This window comes from Bombina bombina, chromosome 3 (assembly GCF_027579735.1).
Source record: "Bombina bombina isolate aBomBom1 chromosome 3, aBomBom1.pri, whole genome shotgun sequence".
NCBI classification, from domain to species: Eukaryota; Metazoa; Chordata; class Amphibia; order Anura; family Bombinatoridae; genus Bombina; species Bombina bombina.
Genome location: NC_069501.1, coordinates 964681389 through 964700372, shown reverse-complemented (window position 1 = coordinate 964700372; position 18984 = coordinate 964681389). Strand labels below are relative to the sequence as shown.

General features: G+C 38.2%; 1 protein-coding gene across 1 annotated transcript in view; it reads right to left on the bottom strand.

Moving 5' to 3' along the window:
• Positions 1-18984, bottom strand: part of ITM2B (integral membrane protein 2B) — a 112941-nt gene that overhangs the window by 39974 nt on the left and 53983 nt on the right. The window contains exons 2-4 of the mRNA XM_053708019.1: positions 10623-10751; positions 10013-10213; positions 7444-7554 (exon numbers count right to left, since the gene is read on the bottom strand). Coding sequence (XP_053563994.1) covers positions 7444-7554; positions 10013-10213; positions 10623-10751 — 441 coding nt within the window. The remainder of the gene's footprint in view (positions 1-7443; positions 7555-10012; positions 10214-10622; positions 10752-18984) is intronic.

Genomic DNA, 18984 nt, shown 5'->3' with positions numbered 1-18984 from the left:
TCCTGCTGAAAATAATCCACACCCAAAATAAAGTTTAACGAAAAACATAAGCAGAAGATTCAAACTGAAACCGCTGCCTGAAGTACTTTTCTACCAAAAACTGCTTCAGAAGAAGAAAATACATCAAAATGGTAGAATTTAGTAAAAGTATGCAAAGAGGACCAAGTTGCTGCTTTGCAGATCTGGTCAACCGAAGCTTCATTCCTAAACGCCCAGGAAGTAGATACTGACCTAGTAGAATGAGCTGTAATTCTCTGAGGCGGAATTTTACCCGACTCAACATAGGCAAGATGAATTAAAGATTTCAACCAAGATGCCAAAGAAATGGCAGAAGCTTTCTGGCCTTTCCTAGAACCGGAAAAGATAACAAATAGACTAGAAGTCTTACGGAAAGATTTCGTAGCTTCAACATAATATTTCAAAGCTCTAACAACATCCAAAGAATGCAACGATTTCTCCTTAGAATTCTTAGGATTAGGACATAATGAAGGAACCACAATTTCTCTACTAATGTTGTTGGAATTCACAACTTTAGGTAAAAATTCAAAAGAAGTTCGCAACACCGCCTTATCCTGATGAAAAATCAGAAAAGGAGACTCACAAGAAAGAGCAGATAATTCAGAAACTCTTCTAGCAGAAGAGATGGCCAAAAGGAACAAAACTTTCCAAGAAAGTAATTTAATGTCCAATGAATGCATAGGTTCAAACGGAGGAGCTTGAAGAGCTCCCAGAACCAAATTCAAACTCCAAGGAGGAGAAATTGACTTAATGACAGGTTTTATACGAACCAAAGCTTGTACAAAACAATGAATATCAGGAAGAATAGCAATCTTTCTGTGAAAAAGAACAGAAAGAGCAGAGATTTGTCCTTTCAAAGAACTTGCGGACAAACCCTTATCTAAACCATCCTGAAGAAACTGTAAAATTCTCGGTATTCTAAAAGAATGCCAAGAAAAATGATGAGAAAGACACCAAGAAATATAAGTCTTCCAGACTCTATAATATATCTCTCGAGATACAGATTTACGAGCCTGTAACATAGTATTAATCACGGAGTCAGAGAAACCTCTTTGACCAAGAATCAAGCGTTCAATCTCCATACCTTTAAATTTAAGGATTTCAGATCCTGATGGAAAAAAGGGCCTTGTGACAGAAGGTCTGGTCTTAACGGAAGAGTCCACGGTTGGCAAGAGGCCATCCGGACAAGATCCGCATACCAAAACCTGTGAGGCCATGCCGGAGCTACCAGCAGAACAAACTAGCATTCCTTCAGAATCTTGGAGATTACTCTTGGAAGAAGAACTAGAGGCGGAAAGATATAGGCAGGATGATACTTCCAAGGAAGTGATAATGCATCCACTGCCTCCGCCTGAGGATCCCGGGATCTGGACAGATACCTGGGAAGTTTCTTGTTTAGATGGGACGCCATCAGATCTATTTCTGGAAGTTCCCACATTTGAACAATCTGAAGAAATACCTCTGGGTGAAGAGACCATTCGCCCGGATGCAACGTTTGGCGACTGAGATAATCCGCTTCCCAGTTGTCTACACCTGGGATATGAACCGCAGAGATTAGACAGGAGCTGGATTCCGCCCAAACCAAGATTCGAGATACTTCTTTCATAGCCAGAGGACTGTGAGTCCCTCCTTGATGATTGATGTATGCCACAGTTGTGACATTGTCTGTCTGAAAACAAATGAACGATTCTCTCTTCAGAAGAGGCCAAAACTGAAGAGCTCTGAAAATTGCACGGAGTTCCAAAATATTGATCGGTAATCTCACCTCCTGAGATTCCCAAACTCCTTGTGCCGTCAGAGATCCCCACACAGCTCCCCAACCTGTGAGACTTGCATCTGTTGAAATTACAGTCCAGGTCGGAAGCACAAAAGAAGCCCCCTGAATTAAACGATGGTGATCTGTCCACCATGTTAGAGAGTGTCGAACAATCGGTTTTAAAGATATTAATTGAGATATCTTCGTGTAATCCTTGCACCATTGCTTCAGCATACAGAGCTGAAGAGGTCGCATGTGAAAACGAGCAAAGGGGATCGCGTCCGATGCAGCAGTCATAAGACCTAGAATTTCCATGCATAAGGCTACCGAAGGGAATGATTGTGACTGAAGGTTTCGACAAGCTGTAATCAACTTTAGACGTCTCTTGTCTGTTAAAGACAGAGTCATGGACACTGAATCCATCTGGAAACCCAGAAAGGTTACCCTTGTCTGAGGAATCAAAGAACTTTTTGGTAAATTGATCCTCCAACCATGATCTTGAAGAAACAACACAAGTCGATTCGTATGAGATTCTGCTAAATGTAAAGACTGAGCAAGTACCAAGATATCGTCCAAATAAGGAAATACCACAATACCCTGTTCTCTGATTACAGACAGCAGGGCACCGAGAACCTTTGTAAAAATTCTTGGAGCTGTAGCTAGGCCAAACGGCAGAGCCACAAATTGGTAATGCTTGTCCAGAAACGAAAATCTCAGGAACTGATAATGATCTGGATGAATCGGAATATGCAGATATGCATCCTGTAAATCTATCGTGGACATATAATTCCCTTGCTGAACAAAAGGTAAGATAGTCCTTACAGTTACCATCTTGAACGTTGGTATCCTTACATAACGATTCAATATTTTTAGATCCAGAACTGGTCTGAAAGAATTCTCCTTCTTTGGTACAATGAAGAGATTTGAATAAAACCCCATCCCCTGTTCCGGAACTGGAACTGGCATAATTACTCCAGTCAACTCTAGATCTGAAACACATTTCAGAAATGCTTGAGCTTTTACTGGATTTACTGGGACACGGGAAAGAAAAAATCTCTTTGCAGGAGGTCTCAACTTGAAACCAATTCTGTACCCTTCTGAAACAATGCTCTGAATCCAAAGATTGTGAACAGAATTGATCCAAATTTCCTTGAAAAAACGTAACCTGCCCTCTACCAGCTGAGCTGGAATGAGGGCCGCACCTTCATGTGGACTTAGAAGCAGGCTTTGCCTTTCTAGCTGGCTTGGATTTATTCCAGACTGGAGATGGTCTCCAAACTGAAACTGCTCCTGAGGATGAAGGATCAGGCTTTTGTTCTTTGTTGAAACGAAAGGAACGAAAACGATTATTAGCCCTGTTTTTACCTTTAGATTTTTTATCCTGTGGTAAAAAAGTTCCTTTCCCACCAGTAACAGTTGAAATAATGGAATCCAACTGAGAACCAAATAATTTGTTACCCTGGAAAGAAATGGAAAGTAAAGTTGATTTAGAAGCCATATCAGCATTCCAAGTTTTAAGCCATAAAGCTCTTCTAGCTAAAATAGCTAGAGACATAAACCTGACATCAACTCTGATAATATCAAAAATGGCATCACAGATAAAATTATTAGCATGCTGAAGAAGAATAATAATATCATGAGAATCACGATGTGTTACTTGTTGCGCTAAAGTTTCCAACCAAAAAGTTGAAGCTGCAGCAACATCAGCCAAAGATATAGCAGGTCTAAGAAGATTACCTGAACACAGATAAGCTTTTCTTAGAAAGGACTCAATTTTCCTATCTAGAGGATCCTTAAACGAAGTACCATCTGACGTAGGAATAGTAGTACGTTTAGCAAGGGTAGAAATAGCCCCATCAACTTTAGGGATCTTGTCCCAAAATTCTAATCTGTCAGACGGCACAGGATATAATTGCTTAAAACGTTTAGAAGGAGTAAATGAATTACCCAAATTATCCCATTCTTTGGAAATTACTGCAGAAATAGCATTAGGAACAGGAAAAACTTCTGGAATAACCACAGGAGCTTTAAATACCTTATCTAAACGTTTAGAATTAGTATCAAGAGGACTAGAATCCTCTATTTCTAAAGCAATTAGAACTTCTTTAAGTAAAGAACGAATAAATTCCATTTTAAATAAATATGAAGATTTATCAGCATCAACCTCAGAGACAGAATCCTCTGAACCAGAGGAGTCATCAGAATCAGAATGATGATGTTCATTTAAAAATTCATCTGTAGGGAGAGAAGTTTTAAAAGATTTTTTACGTTTACTAGAAGGAGAAATAACAGACATAGCCTTCTTTATGGATTCAGAAACAAAATCTCTTATATTATCAGGAACATTCTGCACCTTAGATGTTGAGGGAACTGCAACAGGCAATGGTACTTTACTAAAGGAAATATTATCTGCTTTAACAAGTTTGTCATGACAATCAATACAAACAACAGCTGGAGAAATAGCTACCAAAAGTTTACAGCAGATACACTTAGCTTTGGTAGATTCAGCACTTGACAGCGATTTTCCTGTAGTATCTTCTGGCTCAGATGCAACGTGAGACATCTTGCAATATGTAAGAGAAAAAACAACATATAAAGCAAAATTGATCAAATTCCTTAAATGACAGTTTCAGGAATGGGAAAGAATGCCAAAGAACAAGCTTCTAGCAACCAGAAGCAATAAAAAATGAGACTTAAATAATGTGGAGACAAAAGTGACGCCCATATTTTTTCGCGCCAAATAAGACGCCCACATTATTTGGCGCCTAAATGCTTTTTGGCGCCAAAAATGACGCCACATCCGGAACGCCGACATTTTTGGCGCGAAATAACGTCAAAGAATGACGCAACTTCCGGCGACACGTATGACGCCGGAAACGGAAATAGAATTTTTGCGCCAAAAAAGTCCGCGCCAAGAATGACGCAATAAAATGAAGCATTTTCAGCCCCCGCGAGCCTAACAGCCCACAGGGAAAAAGTCAATTTTTAAGGTAAGAAAAAATGGTCAAATCAAAATGCATTATCCCAAATATGAAACTGACTGTCTGAAAAATAAGGAAAGTTGAACATTCTGAGTCAAGGCATCGGAGGCAAAGTTTGTAAAACTGAATTGTGGGTGTGGTGAGGGGTGTATTTATAGGCATTTTGAGGTTTGGGAAACTTTGCCCCTCCTGGTAGGAATGTATATCCCATACGTCACTAGCTCATGGACTCTTGCTAATTACATGAAAGAAAAGCCCTTTTAAGGGCTGGTAAAAGAGCTGATTACTTTGTAATTTAGGACGGGGTAGGGCATTTAATTATTTTAGGGGGCTTTTTTATTTTATTAGGTGTAATTAGCTTAAACTTCTTGAAATATTTTTTTATTTTTTGTAATTTAGTGTTTTTTTGTACTATAGTTTAATCCGTCAATCCAAGAGCCGTCAACACGCAACTATGAGCCGTCCCTACGTGGGCTATGTTGCTTCACTGCTCGTTGCCATGGTAACGCCTAATACGGCTCTTGGATTGACGGGTTTCTGGTCACATTGGTTTGATGTCAGTTTGGGACCACGCCCCCGCAGAACACGCTGAGCGTGGTAAGTAATGGTGGATTTGTTTGCCGTTGTACATTACTGTTATGCATTCTATGAATAATAGTTCCCTTTTCAGCAGCTTTATTATTGTATTTTAGTGCCTGATGTGTTAATCCTTGACTAGTGTTCAATAGGGTGTAACGAACAGCAGTGCCGATTTTGATATAGATCCATATCCACTTATAATGTTGTCACTATTTCATAATATCACTTCACATAGGTCTCATTAGACCTTGCACATCATATGTACTATTTATGACAATACACTGATGATATGTTTGTATACATCTCTTATTGATTTGATGTGATGTATTGGATTGGCTGAATTAAGATTGGGGAGGAGTTTGTTGGGTATTTAACACTGCTTGTATCACATTTTGGGTTGTCTGAAGAAGGGGTGAATGCCCCGAAACGTCACTGCCCAATAAAAGTGTGCTGTGCTTAAATCCAGTGAGTGCTTATTACCTGATCTGATTGAATATTACTCTAAGCACCGTTTTTGTTAGTAATTTCAGAAGTTTTTTGTATGCCCAATGTCTATTTTAGGGAGCTACAAGCAAATTAATACATTACTAATACAACAGGAATCGCTTGTATTACCATTACCCTTGCTACACCATCCAAATTCTTCCCCCCCCCCCCCACCCAAAAAAAACCCTCTCCATGTGAAATACTAACTCTCTCTTTCAAACAATTGGACATTTTAGCCTTCAAATCATGTGTGTGCTCATGGCAATAAAACTGGTGACAGCTGTGACACAGCTTTACTTTTCTAATCCATGGCTAACCCAAAATAAACTCCTCCTCCAAATGACACCCAAAAGGATCGCTCAACCTCGGTCTAGAAAGTTTACACCTCAGGCAGATTGCCAAAATTCTGCCAGTAAAACTTAGACTACACCCGGTGACCACCCAAGTCCTACCTCTTTACATCAAGCCTTCAGCTGGGACATGAAACCCAAAATTTCTCGATTGTGATTCAGATAGAGCATTTAATTTTAAACAACTTTACAAATTTACGTCTATTGTTAATTTTTAATCATTCCTTTGGTATCATTTTTTGAAGGAGAAGCAATGCACTACTGAGAGCTAGCTGATCACATTGGTAAGCCAATGATGAGGCATGTCTGCAACCACCAATCAGCAGCTAGCTCCCAGGTCTGAGCCTACCTATGTATGCTTTTCAACAAAGGATACCAAAAGAAAATTGCATAATAGAAGTAAGCTGGCTAGCTGTTAATGTATGCCCCAAACCCTTCAATAAATGATACTCCAACAAAAGAGATCACAACCACATTGTGATTATTTAATCTTACTTTTAGTGTTGTGCAACACAGAAGAAAGTCAAGAATGGATCAGAATCACTGCCACACTACAAGATGTATGTGCTAGGACATAAATATGTAACATCACCAAGTTAACGACATGAGTTTTATTAAAAGGGACATTGTACACTAGATCTTTCTTTGCATAAATGTTTTTGAAGATGATCAATTTATATAGCCCATCTTGAAGTGTTTTTGCAACAATGTATAGTTTTGCTTTTTTTTTGTTTATAACATTGTGCTGATTTTCAGACTCCTAAGCAAGCCCCAAAGTATCAGATGCAGACCCAGGTCTACAGATTCATGCTGCTCCTGATGGTGTAATCTGCCTTTTCATATGCAGGGGAGGGGGGAGTGTCTGCTTCCCCAGTCCCTTTCACTGTGTGTCCCAGCCTAACCTCATCAACAGTGAGACTTGGAGCTTTATACTGGATTTTTAAATTAGTATCTGTGTATATTCTTCTTTATAGTAGGGTCTATTACATGTGGTTATATGAAAATTGGTGTATACTGTCCCTTTAATATAGAGAAATTATATAATAGATTACAGTACTATTATTTCCGGTCTCTCTCTACAGCATATTATAGTACATTCTTTATACATCTCTAATCTTTGAATGTATGATTAAGTTAAACACATGCACTTATTCTTATAACAAAAGCATATTCAGAACACCCTTTTATGTAATGTGAATAGCAGCAAGCATGCTTTAAACCCTTATTATTGCCCAAACACATTAATTGCATTCAAAATAAAGACAAAAAGTACCTTAATGTTGATGAGCAATTCCAAGAAATTCTTGGGTGGCATAACAATGGAAGTATTCAGAGGAATGACGTAGCATTTATTCAAACTCAGATCAAGGTAGGCAGTCAATTTCTGTTTAGACAAACAAATATAAAATTTAAATGGACATTGAAGTGATACATTGGCATTAATACACTTATGTTGCATAAAATACTAGAGCAAAAAATAAAAGCAAAATTTGCATTTTTTTTTTATAAAACACAAAATAAAATTGTAAAGTTAACTTAGCGGATAGCTCTAATCATACAATTCCTAGGAACTGCCATTCTCAGCATGATGTGAAGCTAGCAGTGCTCAAAGGAATACAGTGCAATTGCTTGTCATTTCTGCCCATCTGTGTTAGACACCCCCATCAGCTGAGCTTACTATTCCCCTCTCCCGCTCAAATCTAGGGGCTGAAGGAAGGGGAGGGGTAGCACTAAGTCTGGATGTTGTATGTCTTAGGCTGCAAGGTACAAATGACAACCAATTAAAAACAGAGTACAACACATAAAACTGGAAGTGCAAGTTCTTCAACTGTGGCTTCAATTAAACATAACTCCTTCCCTTCCTGCTTCAGTCAGAACATACATATCCAAGCAAAAAAAGGAAACGCAAACTGAAGATCAAATCTTTCAAAATCATAAACTTGCTATTTTCTATGGCCCTGATAAAAGGCTGAAGTAGCCACACTATGAAATAAATTCTAAACGGTAGTGAGAGTTCCTTAAGTCAAACATCAAGTTTCATTTTCTTTTTCTCAAACTGATTCAAATTATAAACTTTCATACAAGGGAAGAGATCATTTCCTTCCCAACTCTGTGCAGGGTTTTAAATGATCCTTTGCTTGTTAATGCGAGACTGCATGCCACAAGGCTGCAGTTATCCGACCACCACTTTTTAGCCTGACTCCTCAGGTGGCTGAGTTGAAACAACCAAAATTAATTTGTTTGTGGTAATTAACAGACCCTGCTATTTAGATGAATTTAAGAGTGTCCAAATATTAATACAGTTTACACTGCAGATTTGCCAAGCTGTTTAACACATGACCTCTCACAATCAGAAATTTAAGTTAATTTGGTTGCATCTAAAACTGGGTGTCTTTTTATGTTTGAAAAAGTCAAGCCATGCGCAACAATATAGTCAAATGGGTGATCTCCTGTACACACATTTAGAATATGTACATTTGTATCAATTATCCATATCAGTTTAACAACAACAACAACTTTTTATTAATGCTAAAAAATATCCAATTTTGTTTAATTGCTCCTCTACCTCAGGCATGATATAAAATGTTTTGAGCTTAAAGTGACATGAAACCCACATTTTTTTACTTTCATGATTCAGACAGAAAACATTTGGTGTTCATATCACTTTAATGTCCCTTTCATTCATTATAATTAGAAACAGCTGATCCATATATTTTTTATATATTATTGTTGCCAAAAATAAGGGCCAGATTACAAGTGGAGTGGTATTTTGCGCTTCCGCTAGAGCGCCAATTGCACTAGAAGTAAATGTTTGAGTTTGTTGGGTTGCACTGGTATTAGGAGTTGAAAGTAAAAAGTTATCGATCTCAAGCTAACTCAAAGAGCGCAAACAGCTTACTTCTAGTGCAATTAAGACTGTTGCGCAAATGATAACCTATTCCCTTATAGAAGTCTATAGAAAAAAAAGGTTGAATATCTAAATACACATGTACACATATATAGACAATTATATATACATACATATAAATCTTTAGACGTGAGATTTCACACCTGAGATCTCATATCTTTGAGCCCTTATAACTTGTGTGCATTTTTCTTTTTTAAATTCTTATTCGTGTTATTATACTAACTGTACTTTGTAATATATTTTGGATGTGTTTGACAATTTTTAGTTTCGCAAAACGATTAACTACAGCTCAGAGATTGCGGTAATCATTCTAGCGTAAATCGCGATTGCGCTCACGTGATCCACTTGTAATATAAGCACAATTTAACCTGCATGCAAATGCTTGTGAAAACCCTTGCGCAAACGTTAAAGCGCCACTTGTAATCTAGCCCTAAATAGTTGTCCATATATTTTTTTTTTTAATCTTTATTGGTTTTGAAATGCTTGTAAAATAAATATTGAAGCAGAAGAAAACATTAAAAAAAATACAGTGTGACATTGGTGTAAATACAAAAATCGATAAATGATTATATCAATACGTTCAAAGTCAGTGTCTTCAGTTGTAATTTTTTTTCACTTCAGTGTACCGATTATCTTAGTCCATGTATCCCGTGAAGAATTGTATATTTCCATCACAAAGAATAAAACAGGTGTTCTATTATGTTCAAACAAATGCAATTGTTTTATAAACAACAGCATCATTATATTATAGACCCTTGAATGTTTATATTGTGATGGCTCTTCCATAGTTTTCAATTTCAGCTTTGACTAAAGTTTATGAAAACAGGTTTTGCAATTAACTAACGTAGCAACTGAACCATCAACTAATGTATGGTGTGAGAACATATCACAAGGTAGACCTGGGTGTATTTTTATCAAATATGATATCACTCACCCTGTGAAAGTCATGAACAATGTCAGCAGGGTCACTGTCGGCAAATTCAGGAACAGGTACATTGATAAGCGCAACATTATCATCTTCCAGAATCTGGATTCGCTCTTGAAATGAGTGGTAAGCAACAGGGTTCTCTTCAAAAGGCTCACTTACTGAGTATTCATCCTCAACATATCTTATTCCGCAGAAGTAAACACCACGCTAAAATGTAAGGTTTTATAAAAAGGTTAGGTGTTCAGAATGCTCAAAATCAAGATGTTGTTAGAGTAACAATACAGAAGTATAAAAAAAAAAACAAGCATCATAAATTAAATCTGGTCTCTTCCAAATAACTAGCCCAACCATAATTTGTTTATGTAGTTTATATTTATAAACATATCCATCTTAATTTAATACAGCTTTTTATACTGTGGACTTTATAGTGTAACTAAAAAGTATTGTGGGCAAGTATGTATCAGCATTCACTGTGTTCTATGTAATCATCAAGTAAAAGCCAATCAGTGTATCAGTTGCACTGACAACTCCCCTAGTTGACCTATATATGTCAAGCAACTGGTGAAGGGAGTGGGTGGAGCTCAGAAACTTGTAAAATTAAAAGCAAACCACTTACCTGAAGAGCAAAATATTTGTAAAGGTAAGCACCGCCAAGGACTATTCCTGCAAGCATAAAAGCTAAACCAAAGCACATACACCAGCACCAAGCACGTCTTTGTCCAAGTGGCACAACATCTTCTTGCTCCTATAACCAAAAACAACATTTAAGTGATGCCTTAAAAAGATAGCCAATTAAACACTAAACAAGTCAGGAATATCTTGCAATAACACTACTTAGGCACATAAGCACGTATGAAAAGCTGAAACATCGGTGTTGACGAACACAAAGACAAAGGGTTGTTTACAAAATTTGAAGCATTATTTATGGTCTTTATTATAGTAATGCTGATAATCTGGGTGCAACTTGCTATATCATCAGCACCAAATATGCTTTCTAGTAAAGTACTCTGCTTTATGCGACCTAACCGAAAAAGTAAAAAAAAAAAAAAAAGATGCATAAAGCTAGTAAAAATTTTTTTTTACATTTCTCCTTCCCTAATAAATAACATATGGGATATATTTCCAGCCGCTAGGAAGAAGAGGCCAAGAACCCATGCAAGAGCTTTAAAACCCTCCCATCCCTCTCAATTTTACAAATAGCCGAGTAGAAAATAGGAAAAAGGTAGTAAAGGCAAAACAAGGTCAATATAAATTTTGTTTTCTTAAAGGGACACTGAACCCAAATTTTTTCTTTAATGATTCAGATAGAGCATGCAATTTTAAGCACTTTCTAATTTAGTCCTATTATCAAATGTTCTTTATTCTCTTGGTATTTTTATTTGAAAAGCAAGAATGTAAGTTTAGCTGCCGGCCCATTTTTGATGAACAACCTGGGTTGTTCTCGCCAATTGGTGGATAAAATATCATCCACCAATAAACAAGTGCTGTCCAGGTGTGCTGGACTTTCTTTTTCAAATAAAGATAGCAAGAGAACGAAGAAAAATGAATAGGAGTAAATTAGAAAGTTGCTTAAAATTGCATGCTCTATCTGAATCCCGAAAAAAAAAAAATTAGTTCAGTATTCCTTTAACATATGGGACTAATATCCAAGCTTTTTGTTAAAAACTCTGAAAAAGTATGCAGATAAGACACATTGTTGCAGTTTTGCAAATCTGCTCCAAAGATGCATAATCTTTCAAAAACCCACAATCTTGCAATTGCTCTTGAAGAAATAACTAATATTCTTAGAAAGGTGACATTCCCACCATCAAGAAAGTCTTTAATCCCTTTGCCCCTTATTAGATTTAGTAGAGAAATAAACTAGAAGTTTGTCTGAAAACTTTTAGTTACTTGGAAATAGAATTTTAAAGTGTTTACTACAATCAGATTAAATAACATCCACTACCTAGAGAAATGACTCTTGGAATAAAAACAAAGAAAACCAGTATGCTAGATGAAAGTCGTGTGGACATACCAAGGTGACTAATGTGTGAGCCATAGGATCTTTTGATCTTGCACAATAGTTTTGAAGTGTGAGATTTAAGTGAGAGGCCATAAGATCTATGTCCTGTAAGCGATGTAAGCAAAAACATAATTTATGTAAGAACTTACCTGATAAATTCATTTCTTTCATATTAGCAAGAGTCCATGAGCTAGTGACGTATGGGATATACATTCCTACCAGGAGGGGCAAAGTTTCCCAAACCTCAAAATGCCTATAAATACACCCCTCACCACACCCACAATTCAGTTTAACGAATAGCCAAGAAGTGGGGTGATAAAAAAGTGGGAAAGCATATAAAATAAGGAATTGGAATAATTGTGCTTTATACAAAATCATAACCACCACAAAAAAAGGGCGGGCCTCATGGACTCTTGCTAATATGAAAGAAATGAATTTATCAGGTAAGTTCTTACATAAATTATGTTTTCTTTCATGTAATTAGCAAGAGTCCATGAGCTAGTGACGTATGGGATAATGACTACCCAAGATGTGGATCTTTCCACACAAGAGTCACTAGAGAGGGAGGGATAAAATAAAGACAGCCAATTCCTGCTGAAAATAATCCACACCCAAAATAAAGTTTAACGAAAAACATAAGCAGAAGATTCAAACTGAAACCGCTGCCTGAAGTACTTTTCTACCAAAAACTGCTTCAGAAGAAGAAAATACATCAAAATGGTAGAATTTAGTAAAAGTATGCAAAGAGGACCAAGTTGCTGCTTTGCAGATCTGGTCAACCGAAGCTTCATTCCTAAACGCCCAGGAAGTAGATACTGACCTAGTAGAATGAGCTGTAATTCTCTGAGGCGGAATTTTACCCGACTCAACATAGGCAAGATGAATTAAAGATTTCAACCAAGATGCCAAAGAAATGGCAGAAGCTTTCTGGCCTTTCCTAGAACCGGAAAAGATAACAAATAGACTAGAAGTCTTACGGAAAGATTTCGTAGCTTCAACATAATATTTCAAAGCTCTAACAACATCCAAAGAATGCAACGATTTCTCCTTAGAATTCTTAGGATTAGGACATAATGAAGGAACCACAATTTCTCTACTAATGTTGTTGGAATTCACAACTTTAGGTAAAAATTCAAAAGAAGTTCGCAACACCGCCTTATCCTGATGAAAAATCAGAAAAGGAGACTCACAAGAAAGAGCAGATAATTCAGAAACTCTTCTAGCAGAAGAGATGGCCAAAAGGAACAAAACTTTCCAAGAAAGTAATTTAATGTCCAATGAATGCATAGGTTCAAACGGAGGAGCTTGAAGAGCTCCCAGAACCAAATTCAAACTCCAAGGAGGAGAAATTGACTTAATGACAGGTTTTATACGAACCAAAGCTTGTACAAAACAATGAATATCAGGAAGAATAGCAATCTTTCTGTGAAAAAGAACAGAAAGAGCAGAGATTTGTCCTTTCAAAGAACTTGCGGACAAACCCTTATCTAAACCATCCTGAAGAAACTGTAAAATTCTCGGTATTCTAAAAGAATGCCAAGAAAAATGATGAGAAAGACACCAAGAAATATAAGTCTTCCAGACTCTATAATATATCTCTCGAGATACAGATTTACGAGCCTGTAACATAGTATTAATCACGGAGTCAGAGAAACCTCTTTGACCAAGAATCAAGCGTTCAATCTCCATACCTTTAAATTTAAGGATTTCAGATCCTGATGGAAAAAAGGGCCTTGTGACAGAAGGTCTGGTCTTAACGGAAGAGTCCACGGTTGGCAAGAGGCCATCCGGACAAGATCCGCATACCAAAACCTGTGAGGCCAAGCCGGAGCTACCAGCAGAACAAACAAGCATTCCTTCAGAATCTTGGAGATTACTCTTGGAAGAAGAACTAGAGGCGGAAAGATATAGGCAGGATGATACTTCCAAGGAAGTGATAATGCATCCACTGCCTCCGCCTGAGGATCCCGGGATCTGGACAGATACCTGGGAAGTTTCTTGTTTAGATGGGACGCCATAAGATCTATTTCTGGAAGTTCCCACATTTGAACAATCTGAAGAAATACCTCTGGGTGAAGAGACCATTCGCCCGGATGCAACGTTTGGCGACTGAGATAATCCGCTTCCCAATTGTCTACACCTGGGATATGAACCGCAGAGATTAGACAGGAGCTGGATTCCGCCCAAACCAAGATTTGAGATACTTCTTTCATAGCCAGAGGACTGTGAGTCCCTCCTTGATGATTGATGTATGCCACAGTTGTGACATTGTCTGTCTGAAAACAAATGAACGATTCTCTCTTCAGAAGAGGCCAAAACTGAAGAGCTCTGAAAATTGCACGGAGTTCCAAAATATTGATCGGTAATCTCACCTCCTGAGATTCCCAAACTCCTTGTGCCGTCAGAGATCCCCACACAGCTCCCCAACCTGTGAGACTTGCATCTGTTGAAATTACAGTCCAGGTCGGAAGCACAAAAGAAGCCCCCTGAATTAAACGATGGTGATCTGTCCACCATGTTAGAGAGTGTCGAACAATCGGTTTTAAAGATATTAATTGAGATATCTTCGTGTAATCCTTGCACCATTGCTTCAGCATACAGAGCTGAAGAGGTCGCATGTGAAAACGAGCAAAGGGGATCGCGTCCGATGCAGCAGTCATAAGACCTAGAATTTCCATGCATAAGGCTACCGAAGGGAATGATTGTGACTGAAGGTTTCGACAAGCTGTAATCAACTTTAGACGTCTCTTGTCTGTTAAAGACAGAGTCATGGACACTGAATCCATCTGGAAACCCAGAAAGGTTACCCTTGTCTGAGGAATCAAAGAACTTTTTGGTAAATTGATCCTCCAACCATGATCTTGAAGAAACAACACAAGTCGATTCGTATGAGATTCTGCTAAATGTAAAGACTGAGCAAGTACCAAGATATCGTCCAAATAAGGAAATACCACAATACCCTGTTCTCTGATTACAGACAGCAGGGCACCGAGAACCTTTGTAAAAATTCTTGGAGCTGTAGCTAGGCCAAACGGCAGAGCCACAAATTGGTAATGCTTGTCCAGAAACGAGAATCTCAGGAACTGATAATGATCTGGATGAATCGGAATATGCAGATATGCATCCTGTAAATCTATCGTGGACATATAATTCCCTTGCTGAACAAAAGGTAAGATAGTCCTTACAGTTACCATCTTGAACGTTGGTATCCTTACATAACGATTCAATATTTTTAGATCCAGAACTGGTCTGAAAGAATTCTCCTTCTTTGGTACAATGAAGAGATTTGAATAAAACCCCATCCCCTGTTCCGGAACTGGAACTGGCATAATTACTCCAGTCAACTCTAGATCTGAAACACATTTCAGAAATGCTTGAGCTTTTACTGGATTTACTGGGACACGGGAAAGAAAAAATCTCTTTGCAGGAGGTCTCAACTTGAAACCAATTCTGTACCCTTCTGAAACAATGCTCTGAATCCAAAGATTGTGAACAGAATTGATCCAAATTTCCTTGAAAAAACGTAACCTGCCCCCTACCAGCTGAGCTGGAATGAGGGCCGCACCTTCATGTGGACTTAGAAGCAGGCTTTGCCTTTCTAGCTGGCTTGGATTTATTCCAGACTGGAGATGGTCTCCAAACTGAAACTGCTCCTGAGGATGAAGGATCAGGCTTTTGTTCTTTGTTGAAACGAAAGGAACGAAAACGATTATTAGCCCTGTTTTTACCTTTAGATTTTTTATCCTGTGGTAAAAAAGTTCCTTTCCCACCAGTAACAGTTGAAATAATGGAATCCAACTGAGAACCAAATAATTTGTTACCCTGGAAAGAAATGGAAAGTAAAGTTGATTTAGAAGCCATATCAGCATTCCAAGTTTTAAGCCATAAAGCTCTTCTAGCTAAAATAGCTAGAGACATAAACCTGACATCAACTCTGATAATATCAAAAATGGCATCACAGATAAAATTATTAGCATGCTGAAGAAGAATAATAATATCATGAGAATCACGATGTGTTACTTGTTGCGCTAAAGTTTCCAACCAAAAAGTTGAAGCTGCAGCAACATCAGCCAAAGATATAGCAGGTCTAAGAAGATTACCTGAACACAGATAAGCTTTTCTTAGAAAGGACTCAATTTTCCTATCTAGAGGATCCTTAAACGAAGTACCATCTGACGTAGGAATAGTAGAACGTTTAGCAAGGGTAGAAATAGCCCCATCAACTTTAGGGATCTTGTCCCAAAATTCTAATCTGTCAGACGGCACAGGATATAATTGCTTAAAACGTTTAGAAGGAGTAAATGAATTACCCAAATTATCCCATTCTTTGGAAATTACTGCAGAAATAGCATTAGGAACAGGAAAAACTTCTGGAATAACCACAGGAGCTTTAAATACCTTATCTAAACGTTTAGAATTAGTATCAAGAGGACCAGAATCCTCTATTTCTAAAGCAATTAGAACTTCTTTAAGTAAAGAACGAATAAATTCCATTTTAAATAAATATGAAGATTTATCAGCATCAACCTCAGAGACAGAATCCTCTGAACCAGAGGAGTCATCAGAATCAGAATGATGATGTTCATTTAAAAATTCATCTGTAGGGAGAGAAGTTTTAAAAGATTTTTTACGTTTACTAGAAGGAGAAATAACAGACATAGCCTTCTTTATGGATTCAGAAACAAAATCTCTTATATTATCAGGAACATTCTGCACCTTAGATGTTGAGGGAACTGCAACAGGCAATGGTACTTTACTAAAGGAAATATTATCTGCTTTAACAAGTTTGTCATGACAATCAATACAAACAACAGCTGGAGAAATAGCTACCAAAAGTTTACAGCAGATACACTTAGCTTTGGTAGATTCAGCACTTGACAGCGATTTTCCTGTAGTATCTTCTGGCTCAGATGCAACGTGAGACATCTTGCAATATGTAAGAGAAAAAACAACATATAAAGCAAAATTGATCAAATTCCTTAAATGACAGTTTCAGGAATGGGAAAGAATGCCAAAGAACAAGCTTCTAGCAACCAGAAGCAATAAAAAATGAGACTTAAATAATGTGGAGACAAAAGTGACGCCCATATTTTTTCGCGCCAAATAAGACGCCCACATTATTTGGCGCCTAAATGCTTTTTGGCGCCAAAAATGACGCCACATCCGGAACGCCGACATTTTTGGCGCGAAATAACGTCAAAGAATGACGCAACTTCCGGCGACACGTATGACGCCGGAAACGGAAATAGAATTTTTGCGCCAAAAAAGTCCGCGCCAAGAATGACGCAATAAAATGAAGCATTTTCAGCCCCCGCGAGCCTAACAGCCCACAGGGAAAAAGTCAAATTTTAAGGTAAGAAAAAATGGTCAAATCAAAATGCATTATCCCAAATATGAAACTGACTGTCTGAAAATAAGGAAAGTTGAACATTCTGAGTCAAGGCAAATAAATGTTTGAATACATATATTTAGAACTTTATAAACAAAGTGCCCAACCATAGCTTGGAGTGTCACAGAAAATAAGACTTACTTACCCCAGGACACTCATCTACATATAGCAGATAGCCAAACCAGTACTGAAACGAGAATCAGCAGAGGTAATGGTATATATAAGAGTATATCGTCGATCTGCAAAGGGAGGTAAGAGATGAATCTCTACGACCGATAACAGAGAACCTATGAAATAGACCCCTTAGAAGGAGATCACTGCATTCAAATAGGCAATACTCTCCTCACATCCCTCTGACATTCACTGCACGCTGAGAGGAAAACCGGGCTCCAACTTGCTGCGGAGCGCATATCAACGTAGAATCTAGCACAAACTTACTTCACCACCTCCATCGGAGGCAAAGTTTGTAAAAACTGAATTGTGGGTGTGGTGAGGGGTGTATTTATAGGCATTTTGAGGTTTGGGAAACTTTGCCCCTCCTGGTAGGAATGTATATCCCATACGTCACTAGCTCATGGACTCTTGCTAATTACATGAAAGAAAATGTCCTATGGAGAAACGACTCTTGAATGGACTGATCAACTGCTGGAATGATCCACCTCCCAGTTGTTCACACGTGGTATTGTGAATTGCCAATAGGGACCAATGATTCCTCTCTGCTCAAGAGAGACACACAGACACTTCCTGTATGGCCAGTGGACTGCAGTTAACCCCATGGGAATTTATGTAGGTCAATGCCAAGATACTATTCGACTGGAAACGAATACACTTTTCCTCTTTCAATAGAGGCCAGGACTGAATAGCCAGATAAAATCACTCAAAGTTCCAGAATGTTGATTGGTAACCTTGCCTCAAGGTGATACCGACCTTTTTGCAATCTCTGAGAAACCCAGAATGCCCCTCAGCCTGAAAGACTGGTGTCTGTCAGCACAATAGACTAAGACTGATGAAGAAAGGATATCCCAAGGGACAAAGACGGACTTTGTGTCTTTAAGAAAAAGGATTGCCAAAATGTAGAGAATATGGTTAAACACAAAATGTATGCTTACCTGATAAATTTCTCTCTTGTGATGTATCCAGTCCACGAGTTCATCCATTACTTGTGGGATATTCTCCTTCCCAACAGGAAGTTGCAAGAGGACATCCACAGCAGAGCTGTCTATATAGCTCCTCCCCTAACTGCCACCCCCAGTCATTCGACCGAAGACAAGCAAGAAAAAGGAGAAACTATAGGGTGCAGTGGTGACTGTAGTTTAAAAATAAAAAACACCTGCCTTAAAGTGACAGGGCGGGCCGTGGACTGGATACACCACAAGAGAAAGAATTTTATCAGGTAAGCATAAATTTTGTTTTCTCTTGTAAGGTGTATCCAGTCCACGGGTTCATCCATTACTTGTGGGATACTAATACCAAAGCTTTAGGAAACGGATGAAGGGAGGGACAAGGCAGGAACTTAAACGGAAGGCACCACTGCCTGCAAGACCTTTCTCCCAAAAATAGCCTCCGAGGAAGCAAAAGTATCAAATT